Source organism: Panthera onca, chromosome B4 (assembly GCF_046562875.1).
Source record: "Panthera onca isolate mPanOnc1 chromosome B4, mPanOnc1 haplotype 2, whole genome shotgun sequence".
Taxonomy (NCBI): Eukaryota; Metazoa; Chordata; class Mammalia; order Carnivora; family Felidae; genus Panthera; species Panthera onca.
The window spans coordinates 2,051,851-2,070,408 of NC_138345.1; the positions used below are offsets into that span (position 1 = coordinate 2,051,851).

Below are 18,558 nucleotides of genomic sequence, written 5' to 3' on the forward strand. Positions count from 1 at the left end.
CTGAGAAACTTAACAGAAACCCATGGGAAAGGGGAAGGAAAAAAAAAGGTTAGAGTGGGAGAGAGCCAAAGCATAAGAGACTGTTAAAAACTGAGAACAAACTGAGGGTTGATGGGAGGTGGGAAGGAGGGAAGGGTGGGTGATGGGTATTGAGGAGGGCACCTTTTGGGATGAGCACTGGGTATTGTATGGAAACCATTTTGATAATAAATTTCATATATTGGAAAAAAAAAAGGTATGTCTACTCTGGCTTTCTTTTGTTGGCCATTAGCATGATAGATGGTTCTCCATGCCCTTATTTTCAATCTGAAGGTGTCTGTAGGTCTAAAGTGGGTCTCTTGTAAACAGCATATAGATGGAGCTTGTTTTCTTATCCATCCTGTTACCCTATGTCTTTTGATTGGAGCATTGAGTCCATTGATGTTTAGAGTGAGTACTGTAAGATATGAATCTATTGCTATTATGTTCTTACAGAGTTGGAGTTTCTGCTGGTGGTCTAATCTTTGCTGCTTTTAGTGTGTGTGTGTGTGTGTGTGTCACCCATGAATATATATATTTTTTTTCCATCTTTCTCCCATCAGAGTCCTCCTCAAAATTTCTTGCAGGGCTAGTTTAGTGGTCACAAACTCCTTTAACTTTTGTTTGGGAAACTTTCTCTCTCCAATTTTGAATGACAGCCTTGCTGGATAAAGAATTCTTGGTTGCATATTTTTCTGATTCAGCACATTGAATATATCCTGCCACTCCTTTCTGGCCTGCCAAGTTTCTGTCAGTAGGTCTGCATGTGTGATCTGTCTTCCCTTGTAGGTTAGGGACTTTTTTTTTTTTTTTCCCCTTGCTGCTTTTGTGATTCTCTCCTTGCCTGAGTATTTTTTGAATTTGACTATGATATGCCTTGTTGATAGTTGGTTTTTGTTTAATGGGGGTCCTCTGTGCTTCCTGGATTTTGATGTCTGTGTCTTTCCCCAGGTTAGGAAAGTATTCTGCTATGATCTGCTCACAATAACCTTTCTACCCCCATTTCTCTCTTCCTCTTCTGAGATGCCTATGATTCTGACGCTGTTCCTTTTTAATGAGTCACTGATTTCTCTAATTCTTAGATACTGCTCTTTGGACTTAATCTCCCTCTTTTCTGCTTCCTTATTCTCTATAAGTTTGTCCTCTGTAACGCTGGTTCTCTGTTCTGCCTCATCCATCCTTGCTGCCGCTGCGTCCATCCGTGATTGCAGCTCAGAGCATTTTTAATTTTGTTCTGGCTATTTTTTACTTTTATCTCTGCAGAAAGGGATTCTAATCTATTTTCAACCACCAACTAGTAGTATTGGGATTCTGAATTCTGGTTCAGACATCTTCTATCTGTTTTGGTTAAATCCCTGGCTGTCGTTTCTTAGGTGTTCTTTCTTTTGGGGTGAGTTACTTTGTTGTCATTTTGAAGGGAGAAAAGGAATTGAGGGAGAAAAAGTAAAATTAAAAAAATTTAAAAAAATATTAAAATTAAAAATACACAAAATTGAATAAGTGATGCTAGATCCTAGGTGTGCTTTGGTCTGGGCGTTGAAAGTGGTTTGAAAGATTGCAGGAAAAGGGGAAGAAATCATTTCAGAATTTGAAAGAATGAATACACTGAAGTAGACTAAAATGTGATGGGAGTAAAATAGAATTTGAAAAAATTTACACAAAAGTAAAGAATATAGTGGAAAAAATTAAAGAATATTTTAATAAAACTAAAAAAATGAATTTTTCTGTATTCAAGAAAAATGAAAAAAATCATTTTAAAATTTGAAAAAGTGAATACACTGTAGTAGACTAAAATAAAATGGTTGTAAAATAGAATTTGAAAAAATTACATAAAAGCAAAAAATGTAAAAACTTGAAAAATATTTTTAATAGAAATTGAAAACCTTTTTTCTCAATTCTGTGGTTCAGGTTGTGCAGATTGTTGTGTTAATCCTCAAATCAGTAGTGTCGGTCTGGCTGTATTTCATGGATGTGAGACACACAAAAAAAATTTCCATGCTGTTCTGCCATCTTCACTCTCACCAATTCTTTATCTCAGGATTACTTTGCCTCTTCAGGGTCTGTGATTACATATGAATTCTAGAATTTTCTGTGAAAAATTTCTTTGGAATTTGGGTAATTAAATTGAATTTGTAGAATGCTTTGCATAGGAAGGACTTTTTTTAATGTTCTTCCAATCCATGAAATAGGGAGATCTTTCATTTGTGTCTTCAATGTCTTTAATCAGTGTTCTTTATAATTTTCAGTGTATGGATCTTCCTTGGATAAATGGACTCCTAAATGTCCATTTCATACAACTTGTTACGCTAATGGCCTTTTTTAGTATAGGTCATACAGTTACTTCTCGGTGTACAACTTTGTGATGAGACAAGTTTATACCATATACTGTGTTCATGAGTAGAACTATCACTTGCCCTACTACATTGCTATTTACAATATTATTGACTGTATTCCTTATGCTTTGCTTCTCATTTCTGGAACTTAATCCACAAGGGGGCCTGTATCTCCCTCTACACATTTTGATCATCCCCTCCCCCTCCACTCTCTACTCTGGCAACCATCAATTCTCTATAGTTCTCATTCTTTTTCCGTTATTTTTTAGATTGCATTTATGAGTAGAATCCTATGGTATTTGTCTTAGTATGATTTATTTGACTTAGAATAGTAACCTCAAGGTCCATCCATGTTGTTGGAAATGCCACGATTTCCTCCTTTTTAAAGGCTGTGTGATGTTCCATTGTATATACACGCATCATCATTATCCATTCATCTGTTGATGGACCCTTAAGTTGCTTCTAGGTCTTGGCTGTTGCAAATAATGCTGCAATAAACGTGTAGAGGCACATATCTTTTCAAGTTAATGGCTTTGTTTTTCCTGGGTAAATACCCAATAGCGTGAGTATTGAACCATTCTTGCATTCCAGGAATAAATCCCACCTGATTGTGGTGAATGATCTTTTTGATGTATTGTTTTAGGTGTTTTTGCCATTATTTTGCTCGGGATTTTTCTATTTATTTCAGGGAAATTGGCCTATAGTTTCCTTTTTGTGTGGGGTCTTCATCTAGTTTTCGTATCAGGGTAATACTTTCCTTTTCTATTTTTTTCAGAATAGTTTGAGGAGAATAAGTGTGAACTCATATTTAAATGGTAGAATTCACTTGTGAACCCATCTTGTCCTGAACTTTTGTTTTTTGGTAGTTTTTTGATTACCAGTTCAATTTTGTTACTTGTAATCCATCTGTCCAGATCTATTTCCTCCTGGTTCATTTTTGGAAGATTGTTTCTCAGAACTTATCCATCTCTTCTAGGTTGCCAAGTTTGTTAGCATATGATTTTTCATAGTATTATAATCCTTTGTATTTGTGTGATATGATTTGAGTCCTTTTTTTTTTTTTTCTTGAGTCTGGCTAATGGTTTGTCAACCTTGTCAAAGGATTAGCTCTTGATTTCACTAATTTTCTGTGTTTTAGTCTGTTATTTCCTATAGGTGTAAAGTTAGATTGTTTGAACTTGTTTCTTGAGGTAGGCCTGTAATGCTCTAGAATTCCCTCTTGAAACTATTCCTGCTGTGTCCCAGAGATTTTTCAGACGGTTTTCATTTGTATCTATGTATATTTTAAATTCTTCTTTGATTGCTCAATTGACCCATTGGTTGCTTCCATGTATCCATGTGTTTGGTTTTTGTCCTATTTTTTTAAGCTTCTAGTTTTACACAGTTGTGACCAGAAAAAAGCATAGTATGATTTCAAACTTAAATCTATTGAGGTTTGTTTTACAGCTGAATACATTATTCTGGAAAATGTTCCATCTGTGCTTGAATATGTATTCCATTTTTCAACGGAATGTTCTGGATATGTTAGGTCCATCTGATCCAATGTGTCAAAGACCTTGTTGCCTCATTGATTTCCTCTCTGGATTATCTATCCATTGATGTAAATGCAGTTTTAGTCCCAAACTATTGCATTGCTATTAGTTTTTTGTCAATGTTTGCTTTATGTATTTAGATGCTTCAGGGTTGGGTACATAGGCATTTACATCTTTTTTTTTTTTTTTTTTGTATCAAGTTTTTAAATTCTAGCTAACAGTGTAATATTGATGTCAGGAGTAGAATTTAGTGATTCATCTCTTACCTAAAAGACCCAGTGCTCCTCAGGGGATGGGCTAAATGGATGATGGGTATTAAGGAGAACACTTGTGATATTTATGTTAGGTCATCTTGTTGATTAGGTCCCTTTATCAATATGTAATGGTTGTCTTAGTCTCTTGTTATGGTCTTTGTTTTAGAGTATATTTTGTCTGCTATAAGTATTGCTACTCTTGCTTTCCTTTTGTACTTCAGTTTGCATGGTGAATGTTCCTCTGTTCCTTCACTTTGTTTATATAGATCTTTAGGTCTGGTGTGAGCCTTTTATAGGCAGCATACAGATCCCTTTTTCTCCATTCTGCCACTCTGTCTTTAGATTTGAGAATTTGGATAATCTAAAGTATTTTTTTGATATGTACTTAATTACCATTTAAAATGTTTTCTTGTTTTGTACAAAGTTTCATCTTGTTCTTTCCAATCAATGAGTATAATGTTTAGACTTATTTGTTTTTTTAGGGGGATATCCTAGGTTTTGGGTCTGTGGAGACCATGAGGTTCATACATAACCTAAGTAAATAGGGGTCCATATTAATTCGGTGACTTAAGTTCAGTCTTATTCTTAAAAAAAATTTCCCTTTTTTACTTCTCCACATCTTACATATACATTGTCATAATTTACACCTTTTTATTCATATTTTCCTTATATCCACTTACGGCCATTTCCTTTCAATTTAATTTTCTCTTGCTGCACAACTACTTTGGTTATCTGAAGAGGCTGTATTAAGTACTTCAGTCTCAAAATTTTAATTCCAGTATAATTAACATACAGTGTTACATGAGTCTCAGGTGTGCAATCTGGGGATTGAATGATTCTGTATATTACTGGGTGATCTTCATGAAAAGTACTCTTTAAAACCCTCCACATACTTCATATCCCCACCCACTTCCCTTCTGATAACCATCGGTTCTCTATAGTTAAGAGTCTCGGGGTATTTTGAGGGGGGGGTTCTTTTTTCTTGAATTGCATAGGAGTGAAATCATGCTATTCCTGACTTCTTTTATTTCACTCAGCCATAAGAATGAAATCTTGCTATTTGCAACAACATGGATGGATCAGTTTGTTGTTTTTGATTGTAGCCATTCTAACAGCTGTGAGGTAATGTAGTATTGTGGTTTTGTTATACATATCCCTGATGAGAAGTTGCTCGATATTGCTCATTACATGTCTGTAGGCCATCTCTATGTTGTCTTTGTCAAAGACAAATTGACCATATAATTGTAGGTTTATTCCTTGGCTCTCCATTCTGTTCTATTGATCTATGTGTCTATTTTTGTGCTAACACCATACTGTTCTGATTATTATGGCTTTGTGTAACATATTAAATCTAGAATTGTTACCTCCAGCTTTATTCTTAGGATTGCTCTGGTTATTTGGGGTATTCTGTGGTTCCATACAAGTTTTAAGATTAATCTGTTCTAGTTTTATGAAAAATGCCATTGGAATTTTGATAGCAATTGCATTGAATCTGTAGATTGGGCAATATGGACATTTTGACATCATGACTTCTGATTCATGCAGATGGAATATCTTTCCATTTGTGTCAATTTCTCTCACTGGTGTTTATTTTGTTTTTAGTTTTTGGGGTTACAGGTCTTTTACCTCTTTGGTTAAGTTTATTCCTAGGTAATTATTTTTGGTGTAATTGTAAATGGGATTGTCTCTGTATTTTCTGCAACCTTGTTAAGGGATAGAAATGTTACCAATGATACCAATGTCTGGGCATTAAATTTGTATCATGCCACTTGCCTGATTTTATTACTTCCAGTAGTTTTCTTTGATAGTATCTTTAGGATTTTCTATGTGTACTATTCAGTCATCTGAAAATAGTGATAGTGTTTCTTTATCAAAATCCCTCTTTATTTGGCTGGATGTGGCCAGTACTTCCAGTATTATGTTTAGAAAAAGTGGTGAATGTGATCCTTGTCTTGTTCCTGATCTTGAGGGAAAAGCTGTTTTTCACCACAGAGGAGGATGATAGTCATGAGTTTTTCATAGATGGTCCTCACCATGTTATGTTCCCTCTAAACCTATTTTGTTGAGGGTTTTTTTTTTTTATCATGAATTGATATACTTTGTCAAATGTTTTTCTGTATCTATTAAAATGTTGCTAATACCAAGGATTTTTGCATCTATGTTCATCAGAAATAGTGACCTGCTGTAGTATTTTTTTTTTCCAGTGTCTTTATCTACTTTTAGTATCAGGGTAAAGCTGGCTTCCCAAAGTGAATTTGGAAGCTCTCCTTTTCTTTCTGTTGTATTTTTTTTGGAATAGTTTGAGAAGAACAGGGTATAGATTTTTCTTGAAATATTTAAAAAGAATTTCTTAAAGTTTATTTTGAGGGAGGACAAGGGGGGAGGAGGAGAGAGAATCCCAAGCAGGCTCTGCACCATCAGCATGGAGCCCAAAATGGGGCTCAAACTCATGAACCATGAGATCATTAACTGAGCCAAAACTAAGAGTGGGTCACTTCACTGACTGAGCCACCCAGGTGCTTCAGTATGGATTCTTTTTTAAATGTTTGGTATAACTGAAGTGGTCTATAAGTGAAGTGGTCTGGTCCTGGAGAGGTGGTGGTGATGTTGGGAATTGATTACTGATTCAATTTCATTGCTGGCAATTGGACTGTTAAAATTTTTTCTATTTCTTAGTAATTCAGTTTGGGGACCTTATATTTTTCTAGGAAACTATCCATTTCTCTGGATTGGCATATAATTTTTCATAATAATCCTTTGTAAGCTTTTGTAGTTTTGTGGTGGTCTAGTCTGATTTTGAGTTTTGTGGAATTTTTTGTGTGTGGTTCCCCCCAGCCCAGGATTTTGACTAAAGATTTATCAATTCTGTTGATCTTCTCAAAGAACCAGGTTCTGGTTTCATAGGTCCATTTTTGTTTCTATTTTTGCTTATTTCTGCTCAAATCTTTATTTCCTTTTACTGTTTTTGGTTTTGTTTTTCTAGCTGCTTTAGGTAAGTTTACCTTGAGAGCTTTCTTGCTTGTTGAGGTAGGCCTGAATTGCTATAAACTTCCTCTTAGAATAGCTTTTGCTGTATCCCAAAGATTTTGGACCATTGTGTGTTCATTTTGTCTTCATGTGTTTTGTTATCTCCTCTTTGGTTTCCTGGCTGACATTCATTGTTAAACTGTTATTTAACCTCCATGTGTTTGTGTTCTTTCCAGACTTTTTTTCTTGTGATAATTTCATAGCCTTGTCAGAAAAGATGCATGGTATGACTTCAATCTTGATGAACTGGTTGAGACTTGTTTTGTGGCCTAGTAGGTGATCTATTCTAGAGAATGTTGGAGAGTGTTCTATGTGCACTCAGAAAGAATGTATATTCTATTTCAGGATGGATGGTTCTGAAGGTATCTGTTAGATCTATACGGTGGAATGTGTCCTTCAAAGCTGCCATTTCCTTTTCTGTTTGAGCTATCCAGTGATGTATGTGGGGGTGTTAAAGTCTCTTATTACCATATTGCTATTTCTTAGTTTTATATATTGGTGCATAAATACTTAAAATTGTTGTATCTCTTTGTTGGATTATTCCCTTCAGGATTATATATTATCCTCCTTTGTCTCCTGAGCCTTTTTTAAAAAGTATTTTGTCAAATACACGTATTGCAACCCAGCTTCCTTTTCACGTCTCTTTGTATGACCAATGCTTTTCCATCATAAACCGTGTAGTTCTCTAGTCCCTCTGACCTGCAGAACTTTCCTGCAACTTCTCCACTGCTTCCCAGAGTTCCTAGTGTTGTGTCTCTTTTGCATGCTACTTTCTCTTGAATACTGCAGCTTTTTTTTCTCTTGCCCAAGCACGGAGGGATCTGTTCTTGGTCCCTACGTACTGTCCATCCCCAGTGGCAGTGTTGGGGGTTCCTCTTGTTACCATGTCCACATCTCTTGCAGTTCTCTCTTCAGTTGGGAAGCTTTTTGTCTTGCCCTCGGTTTTTCTTCGGAGGAATGGTTTGTTAGTAGGTGGAATTTGGTTTGTTCTGTGGAGATGAGTTCTCTCTTCCTATATTGCCATCTTAAGCCAGAACTCCTCTTGATATGACTTTAAATGGGATTGTTTTCTGGTTTCCTTTTAATGGAAATTTATGTAAAGAAATACAACTATTTTTGTATGTTTTCTGTTCTTCCACTTCATAGAATTTTGGTTTTAGTGGTTGTGTGGAGTCCTCAAGGTTTTCTGCCTATGAGATCGTGTCTTCTGCAAGCATAGTTTTACTCCTCTTCTGAGTTGAATACCTTCTCTTTTTTGGCCTGCTAGCCCTTGCTCTTAAATACAGTATTGTGTTGAATACAAGTGCTGTGAGTATCCTTGCCTTGGGCTGAGTGTTAGAGGAAGAGCTTTTTACCTTTCCCCGTTGTTGATCGTTAGCTGTGGGCTTTTTGTAAGTGAACATTAATCATAACGGTAGGACGCTGGCATGAGAACTAGCATAGACTTTGGGAATAGAGAGCCTGGAGATCCAAGTAAATATGGTGAGCCAGCTTCTGACAAGGGCACCAAAAATACACAATATATTCTCCTCAGTGGTACTGGGAAAACGGAGTATCCACATGCAAAAGAATGAAATTGGACCCTTAAACCATGCAGAAGAACTAAAACAGAATAAAGACTTTAAATAGTAACCCGTCAAAACTCCTGAGAGAACATGAAATAGCTCCTTGACATTGGCGTTGGCAGTAACTTCTTGGGATGTGACTGAGACACGGGCAACAAAAGCAAAAGTGAATGAGCACAACTACGTCAAACTTACCAACTTTGACATACCAAGAGGAGCCGTCAATAAAATGAAGTCACCCTGCAAGATGGGAGAAAATACTTGCAAGCCCTGTAACCGATTAGGGGTTAATATTCAAAATGTCTAACGAACTCCTATGGATCAATAGCTGTAAAGAGGGAAAAAACTTATTTTGAGAAATGTCTCCCCATTTCTAATTATGTATAAATGTCCTACAGGGATATGAAAAGGGGCTTATCTCCACTGATCAAGGGAAGTGTCTGTCCAAACTACAGTGAGCTCTATCACCTCATGCTGTTAAGAAAATACAAGATCACAAATGTTGGTGAGGAGATAGAGAAAAGGGACACTCATGCACTGTTGGGGGGGGGGGTGTGTGTAAATTGGTGCAGCCACTGTGAAGAACAGTATAGAGGTTCCTCAAAAAGTTAGAACTACCAGGTGATCTAGCCCACCACTTCTGGGTATTTACTCAGGCGAAATGAAATCGGGATTTTGGAATTCACCCTCAAGTTCAAATGAACTATTCCTAATAGCTTAAATCAGGAAACAACTTAAGTGCCTGTTGACAGACGGATACAGAAATTGTGGTATAGTGAAAAGCTCAGCTGTGAAAAGGGAGACCCTGTCACTTGCAGCACCATGGATGAATGTGGAGGACATGCTAAGTGGAATAAGCCGGACCCAGAAGAAAAACCTCTCCCATGAAATCTAAAAAGTTGAATGTGTAGAAGCCGACAGTAGGTGGTGGGGAAATGGGCGCAAAGTGGCAGCTCTGTGGAATGACCGAGTCCTGGGATCTCCTAAACCGCACGAGGATGGCAGTTGGCAATTCTGTATCGAACACTGGATGTGCTAAGAGTAGGTTTTAGGTGCGCCTGTCACAGTGGTAACTATGTGAGGAGAGGAGGTGTTTATCAGCTTGACAGTCGTGATCATGTCAACCTACATATCGGGTCACCACACTGTATGCCTTAAATATATTTGTACTAAAATAAGCAGTTGACCTACCCCTTCAACGAAAACTCCAGAAGGGCATGACAGTCATGAACTTCGTCTTCCCTCATTGATATAAGTGAATCCCGAAGCCCTGGGGAGGAAAAAAAAAAATGAGCTATAGAAAATTTCATGCAGTGTATACTTACGGAAAAGTACATACACATGTATGTATAGGCACATACGCATGAACTCCTGTGTGTATATGAATGTCAGGCATAAATGTATGTAAATATACAGAAAACTTTAAACTGTAACCTATTAATAGAATGCATACATAGGTAGTAAAACTCTAAGGGAAAACACAGAAATCATTTGACCCAAAATTCATAATGGTGCACCTTGACTCTGAGGAAGGTCATGATAGAAATGAGTTAACAAGGAGTTTCAGAGGTGTGCTTTTAAAAATTTTTTAAATGTTTATTTTTGGGAGACAGTGTGAGTGGGGCAGGGGCAGAGAGAGAGACACAGAATCTGAAGAGGCTCTGGGGTCTGAGCTGCTGGCACAGAGTCCGACACAGGGCTTAAACTCTCAAACCGTGGGATCATGACCTGAGCCAAAGTCAGACACTTAACCAACTGAGCCACCCAGGTGCCCCTCAGAGGTGTACTTCTAATTCTATTCCTTAAACAGCATGGTGGGGGGAAAAGGTGTTTGCTGTACCTTCTACGTATGAAATCAAGAACCAATTTGATGTGTATCCAGTGATGCTGTTTAATCAAGACCAACTTTTTTTCCTGTGTCCTACACGCTTGCCAAGAATAATTCTAACGTAAAGGGTAAAGTAGCCCGCATCCAGGTGGTCAAAATCCAAGGGGTACTGATCATTGACATTTGGGCTGTAGTTGAGTTATTGATGAATGGCTGTATAGTTGGATGCTAGAATTCATTTTGTACATTAAAATTTGGGTGTGTTTTAAAATTTTCATGTTTATTTTTGAGAGAGAGTGGAGGAGGAGCAGAAGAGAGTGGGAGACGCAGAATCCGAAGCAGGCTCCGAGTGGTCAGCACAGAGCCCTTTGTGGGACTTGAACTCGTGAACTGCGAGATCATGACCGAATCTGGAGTTGGACTCTTAACTGACTGAGCCACCCCGGTGCCTGTAAAACTTTGGTGTGTTTTAAATTGATTTTGGGGTTTAATTATCACTGTTGTCTTAACTTCCTGCTAACTTAAAGCCTTTTGCTTTTTAAACCCTAAGGACCTAGGCATGTCAAATTTTTTTTAAATGGCTAAAAAAACAAACAAAAAAAAAAAACCCTAAAGACATATATGACCTAAATTACAGTGGTTTATGGAATATCAAAAACCTTCTGTGTTTCAAAACAGAGAATTCTATCTTAAAAGATACGGTGAGTCTAATAAAAATCAAGAAACAGATTGAATGGTCATGAACAAGCCTTTGGGGGGGTTTTCCATGACAAGTATTGCCCAACATTTAAGTGTCATCAAAGGTGAGTACATTTACGTTAAGGATTAAAATTTGAAGGCACACATTTGAAACTGAACGAAAGGAGAATCAGGGCAAACGTGTCACTATGGGTCTCTGACATTCGGGATGTCCTGTTTCTCTAGTCTGGGGAGATTTTGTAAACCCTCGGCACGTTTTCAAAATGCTTTTGGATTCTCTTACTTCACCAAGCATTCTTCCCTACATAGTTTTTTTTCCTGGCAAAAATTCAGTGAAACCAATCCGATTTCCCCCCAGAAGCACACCAGAAAGTGTTAAAGTTCCCGATTCTCTTACACTAGAATTTTCACCATTTGAGTTGATATTGAACACATTCGTGTAGTAAGTTTGCTTTCAGGTATTTCTTATAAATATGATTTTGTGTACTGTCATATCTTATGATTCAGACCTATGTTATAAGTAGGACTATCTCCTATATACTTTCTAGCATGTTTCAGCTTTTAAAGAAGTTTAGAAGCTTACTCTCACTGAGGCATATTGAATTACTGTATGAATTTCTCTAGTTGTGAGGGTACAGTTTATGAGAATTGATCTTGCCCTTTTGCTGCACATTCAGACCTCTTCTAGCATTTGCTGATACACATGTATAGGTATATATGTATGTTGATATAGTCCTGTGTGTGTGTGTGTGTGTGTGTGTGTGTGTGTGTGTGTGTATATATATATATATATATATATATATATATATATGTATCTTATATGGTGTATATACACGTATATTCACATATATAGTGATATACCTATTGATATCAATATAGAGCTCTAGATCTTAATATCTGTATCGATCTATGGGTGTTCTTACCCTTACAAGGTTGGGATAGGGAGTGCTGTCTCTACTCTGCATACTTGCTGGTATTCTATAAGTAGAAGATCCTCTGGACCTTCCTTCAAGATGGATTCCTGTGAACAACCATGTAGTTAGCATTTATATACTGGATAGCACCTGCCAGACCTTGTTCTCAGAGCTCTGATATTAACACAATTCTTACAATGGTCCTATGATGTAGGCTTCATTACTACTGTCTCCATTGTATGAATTAACCAGCATAGAGACAGAAGGTCCAAGTAACCTCATCACCACATGTGTAGTGAAGGGCAGGCCCTGCGTATGGAGCTGTGTCTGGCTCAGGGTCTCAATCCTAAACCACTAGGCTACCTCCTCTAATAGCTAAAATAGATCGTTTTTGCAACAGACCTTGTACAAGGCTTTTTTCCTACTTATTTTAACTAGGAGTTAAGATACTGTTGTTGTAACCTGTCCTTAAACTTGTAGATGACAAAAGTAAGACCTAGAGAAGCCTCCAAAACAAGCCAGGAACAGTGGAGCCCGGAGCTGAAGCTGGTCTCATTCCACAAGATGCCTGCTGAGTGACCCTTTCCTGACGGTAATCAGAGGCTGCTTGCAGCTCCAAGGTAGCCACTGGCAAGCTGGTTTTTTAAGCTGGGAAGTTTGGCCTCACAGAAAATCCATGCATCACGTTTTTTTTTTTTTTTCTTTTAGCGTCTTCTCAAATAACCATGATGCTTGTATCTTATTTGGGAGATTCTTTCAGATGAAGGAAGGACCTGTAGTAATCCAAAATAGAGGTCATCTTGTATTCTTCACACATTTCCAATGACTAATTCTCATTGGACCAGTGACCAATTCTGACAACAGCACCTTGGGACACGGGTAAGGTAAATGTTTTGCCCTTGACGGTATTGTTAATGTTTAGTGCTAGGCTGAAACAGGAACTAGATTTCCTAAAATCTAAGTGCTGTAGATGGAAAGTACCCCTAAGTTTGTGTGCTCAAACCTGAAGGGCGTGTGGGAGGGGTACCGTTGCTGCTTGTATTCTGTGCATGCAACACTAGACTAGGGACTGAGCATGGTGTCCCCTGAGAAGAGAGTACGACCTACTGTCCAAGATGTGTCACTTCGGATCTCAAAGAACATGGATTCTTTGAGGTGAAAGCAATTAAGACTCCACAAACTCAGGAAAAGCTTGTTAACTCCCTTTCTCCGCCCCCCCCCCCCCTTAAAAACCTAAAAGCTTAGACGAGGGGCCTATATGAGGAAGAGGGTCTTCCCAACGCTTAACGTCTTATATTGGACTTTGTGGCTGGGCCAACATCAGCCTGGCCACCTAGGAGTCTGTTTTGTCGTCTGTTAATGACCACTAATAATCAGCCCAAAGGAGCTAGTGGGGAACAGTTGGTCCCCCTGCAGCTGGGGCACCACGGGTGGTTGGTCCCTGCTCCAGGGCTGTTACAGCTTTAGTGTCAATGTATTTTATAAACTAAAACTCTGTCCTTTCAGGGATGAAAGATGAACTTCTTGGACTATCGGCCTGCTCTTAAGATTGTGAACATTTCCTTGTTAAAAACAAGATGGCGGACCCAAAGTGAAGTACCTTATGCTGAACTCCATGTCACCAAATCAAGACTAAAGTTGTACCTTTTCCAGAAATGGAATCTTAAACCTCTCAACCAGGTATCGCTGATCTGCATGACTTAGGTCCTCTGCCTGACAGACTCCTATCCCCAAGGAAAGTGACCTTGCACTCACCAACCTACTTTTCTGCCTTCCTTATGCCTATAAAAGTTGTTCATTTTATGTAACAGGTTGAACTCCTATTTGCTAGATGGAATGTTGACTGCTTTGAAGGGTGTTTTGAGCAAAAATGGATTTAATTTTAAGATGCTTCATTTTAAAGCCATCCTGGTGTCAGAAGAGGACACCAAAGGAGTCTCCCCATGGCCCCTAGGAGTGGCCAGCAGCCAGGCAAAGGTAGGTACCCATTGAGCCCCTTGAGCTAAGTGCTTTCTCACCACCTCTGGAGGTCACGGGTAAGTCTGGCAAATCCTGGATCCTAGCTCCACAGCTGAGACTGGGTCCTACTTAAAAACAAAGACCATATCCTACACAGGGTGGATCCACTGTGAAGCCTAAAGTGAATGAAATTTTGCTTTAAGGTGAACAAGCAGGTCAACGTTATGAAAGATCTTGAATTAGAGTGGCCACAGTGGAGAATGTTCAGCCTGGATAAGCTTACTCCCTATTTGAGGTATCCTAGGGGTAAAGGGGTCTTAGCAAAACACTCACCATAATGAAAAGAGGGAAAATTATTTTTCCTTCTCCACATATTTTGGTTGACCAGGATGAGACCCACTTGGACATACCACTCACTCCTGATGGCATTGTGGGGAAAAATGGCAGAAGCCAGCAAAAAGTGACCTTTGTTACTCAAGCCAGCTCTCCTGGATCTCTGCGGTGGTGCCTGGCCACCAGAGGAAGGTAAGATTCCTGTTGTCCCTCCTTTCCAAATTCACATGGGGTCGGTGGGGGAACTTGCAAGAATTAGATCTTTGAATTATGACTCCTGAACTTGCCTTCAGGTAGCCACTGGTCGTTTTGCACCCCACTCACAGATACAGTTACTGCCACCTTGTTTGACTTGCTTTGTGTACTGAGAACTTGGCTTGATAACCATTAGGTTGGGGGAAGCCCCCCAAATCTGGCTGAACAGGGAGGTCAGTTGTATTACATCTGTGCTGGGGCCCTACCGAATTGTGCCGCCCCCCACCCCCACCAGGGGAATTATCTGAATCGTTCTGGGTAACATTGGGAGTCGCTCTGGTCTGAGGAAGGTAGTATGTTTGCATCCTCTTTAGGGATTCCTCTTGCATCCAAGGAGTTGTTGAATATCGCCAGGAATTTGTACTGTTTTGAAAGGTGTTCATTTTGTTGGTAAGTGGCTCTAAGGTCAGAAGTGGGCCAGACTGGAAGCTTACATGCACAGCCTGATAAGAACTTTATTTTCTGTCTTGTCCCCTAAGCTAAAATAAAACTTTGTTTTTCCTTCCTTCTTGGTTGTACATTCTAAGCCTTTTGAGGAAAGACTTACTAAGATTTACAAAGAAACCCAGCTCTACATCTAGAATGTAGGAATCTTCTGACTTCCCTCTGAGGTCCTCTCCCTGATATGAGGAAGCCAAACTGAAGAATCGCGTAATTGGCTCGATGGGCGTTCTTGCCAAAACCTCCCTTACTCCTATCAAAAGGCTTTCGGGTATTATAAAAGATCTGAATTTGGGGAACAAAAGTCCTTCTTGATGGAACTTGGCATTCTTTCTCTGTGCCTTTTTTTTTTTTTCTAGAAACAAGGTTATTCTTTCCAGAAGCTTAAAAAATGAAAAGGATGCTTGAAAAATGAGGCCTTATGAAATGTCTTAAGTCTCTTCCACCAATACTAGCCAAAAAGCATTAGCTGTCTACGCGGGTAAACTTATTCTATCTGCCAGAAGCTGCAGTGTGAAGCCATCTGTTTCTTATAAATTAGTGAGTTGTACATTATTGTAAATGTCTCATGGCTAAAATTTTAAAATGAAAGGAAATCGGATTCCATTTATATAATTTTATATGGCTATGTGGATAATACATGTGATTTCCACCTCTGGATGGGTTCACCAAAACTTGTGAGGAGTTCCACTTAATTTGCATAAGGACAAGTGTTTTTATAAACCAACTGTACTGTCAAATAGGGAAACACAAATATTTTTCAGGATCTTGTGATCTAGAATATAATCTTTGGTAAATAAAAGCTAGTTTAAGTTGGTTTAATTAAAAATGGGTGTGTCTTCAGGATTACCAGCGTCAAACTGAATTTTATTCTGTTTTTCAGGAGGAAAGATAAGACAGCTGGCTGTTTAATGTGACCCTTTCATGACCAATCTAAACCTAATTGTGAACGAGTAAATTACATAGCTGAAAGGTGGAAATTCACAAGCAAACTTTTCAACAGTTAAACTTTGTGGTAGGTCGCCTCGAAAGAGTTTCAGAATTCTTTCTGGTGACTCAGCCTTAGAGTTCTAGTCGCTGACTATGTCGATTATTTCTGAATGCAATGAGCTACTGAAATGTTAATAGGCATATCCACTCTTGGCTTCCTTTTACAGAGGAGCAAAGTCTATCCGGGTGTGTAAGCCCTGAGAGTTGTGCACACTCTGTTCTTATAACGTGAGTGCCTGCCTTCAGACACGGAAATGCTGGTGCTCTCCATTCACCACACTGCGGCCACATGACTCGATGAGCCAGGCTCCCTGCCACAGTGAGGCTCCTCTATTTGGAGATCTTGGTTGATGTTGATAACTGACCCTTTGGGCCACTTGGGCTTTTTTTTTTTTCTTCCCATGCTTTAAATTACTGCTCTTAGGTTTTAAATTTACCATTAAACCATGTGCCTGGGAAGCCCTAGGTCCCCACCCTTGCCCTCAAAAGAGGCAGAGCTGCAGGCCCATGGGTGTGCTGTCCCTCAGCTTGTGGCCTCTTTGTGGGGCCCCAAGTGTGTTCTGTCATTTCCAGATCTTGTAAGGAATAAACCTGGATTTTTTTTTCAAGGTTTCCTGATGGTTATTGCTGAAGGGGGTCTTGCAGTCATAGAACCACAAGGGCTGGTCCAGCCACGACATTATTTACTGAAAGGCTAAAATCACTAAATAGGGCCACACTGGACAATGTACTGTGAGGAATTACGTGCTTTTGTGCAACTCCAGAAATGTATTTATAAGTTTTCCAGTCCACAGAACACAGCGTGATGTCCAGAGTTGCTTTCTTATTTTCCACTAGGAATTAAGGATTTTAAGAGTTAAAAACTGTAGTCCATATAGGTACTTAAAACCACCTTGAAATCCTAGAGAAAGGAAACCTGTATATGAAAAGGGTACAGGAAGACAATGATGGAATGATGGCTTGTTCCAGAATGAGAAAGGGGAAAAGAAACACACACACACCCCTGAACATCTATAAAAATGCTGTAGGGGTGCCTGGATGGCTCAGTTGGTTGACTGTCCCAACTTCGGCTCAGGTGTAGCGATCTCCCAGTTTGTGGGTTCGAGCTCCATGTCAGGCTCTGTGCTGACAGCTCAGAGCCTGGAGCCTGCTTCGGATACTCTTGTTCTCCTTCTGTCTCTGTCCCAACACCCCTGCCCCAATCACTTGTGTTCTGTCTCTCAAAAATGAACATTAAAAAAAACTCTAGAAGGTTTGTGGGAAAGGAATTTTATGTGTAGTTGAGTGAAGATTGGATTGGATTTTAAGTTTTCAAGAAGAGTTTTGATATCCATAAGCTAGTGCAAAATTAGGATTTGGGTTTTTCTAATTAAAAGTTTTCTTAGATCATTGATATTCCCTTAATAGGAGCCCTTTTTTTTTTCCTTTTAAGCAATCTGGACAGCAAAAAATTTGTGTCTTATCTAATAATTTAGCTTCATGTCTTTTATCCTCTGATTTCTTAAGGAAAATGCAGTCTCTGCGATTAAGGGTGCTAAGTAGTTTCACACCTACTTAGTTCAGTGTTTGCCTTTACAATCTCCTAGGTTGTTTCCTAAGTCAAATTCCAAATAGTTGTTTTGAGCTCAAATTAACTTTTGGGATTTTCCAGGGACCCACTGGATAATCTCAAAGATTTGTCTTTCACGTGTCAAAGAGAGATGTTAGATTAACTAGATTTATTTGGTATGCTAAATTATGTAGGAAGCATTGTCAAGTAATGATAAACCTGTGGTTCTATATGTGGATATATTACTAATACAGGTATTCTAGAAATTGTAGTTCATACAAACTTGATGTTGTCCAACTAGTGCCTTAAATTGCTGCTTAATTGTTGCCTCAGAAATAACTCCTTTATCTTGTGAACTCTGACCAATACTTTAGCCATGGCCATTCTAAAGTCTTTGTCATTTATAGTGACTTTTACTCCAATACTGTTGGGAAAGTGTGTATGTAAACTATTCTGTCTTCAGGGAGACTCCTGGAAAGGACCCTGACAAGGACAGGTTTCTGAAAACTCTCAGATCATACCACTGAGTGGATAAGGGATTGCAGAACCCCAGTGGAGAAACTGAGGGCTTTGTACAATTGCCAACAAAAGGTGAAGATCAACAAGAATTAATTACATCAGCCTGAATGAACTGATAGATTAAAATATGTAGGACTTTTTTTTTTTTAAAGCATTGTTGGTTCTTTTGTTTTTCCAGACTATAGAAACCATTTTTCTCTCAAGCTGTCAACAGTTGGGTGAAGAGTACAATAAGAATATGTCCTCTGACAGGACACAAATGGAAACATTGGTTATGTTGGCAAGACTTTGACCAGGATGTCTGGTTTGAGAAAGGATCCATACTCCAGTGACCTGACAGTT

At 38.7% G+C, this 18,558-nt stretch overlaps 1 protein-coding gene across 3 annotated transcripts in view; it reads left to right on the forward strand.

Annotated features, from left to right (window-relative positions):
- Window positions 1-16,540, forward strand: part of LOC144616840 (uncharacterized) — a 73,725-nt gene extending 57,185 nt beyond the window's left edge. For 2 of the 3 annotated variants that reach the window (XM_078449206.2, XM_078449207.2), the window contains exons 3-8: window positions 12,651-12,790; window positions 12,879-13,054; window positions 13,677-13,850; window positions 13,982-14,147; window positions 14,518-14,654; window positions 16,042-16,540. In XM_078449206.2, the coding sequence (XP_078305332.1) occupies window positions 14,007-14,147; window positions 14,518-14,654; window positions 16,042-16,075 (312 nt within the window). In that variant the 5' untranslated portion in view covers window positions 12,651-12,790; window positions 12,879-13,054; window positions 13,677-13,850; window positions 13,982-14,006 and the 3' untranslated portion in view covers window positions 16,076-16,540. The remainder of the gene's footprint in view (window positions 1-12,650; window positions 12,791-12,878; window positions 13,055-13,676; window positions 13,851-13,981; window positions 14,148-14,517; window positions 14,655-16,041) is intronic. The other variant, XM_078449208.2, reaches the window with a different exon arrangement.
- The last annotated feature ends 2,018 nt before the right edge of the window (window positions 16,541-18,558 follow it).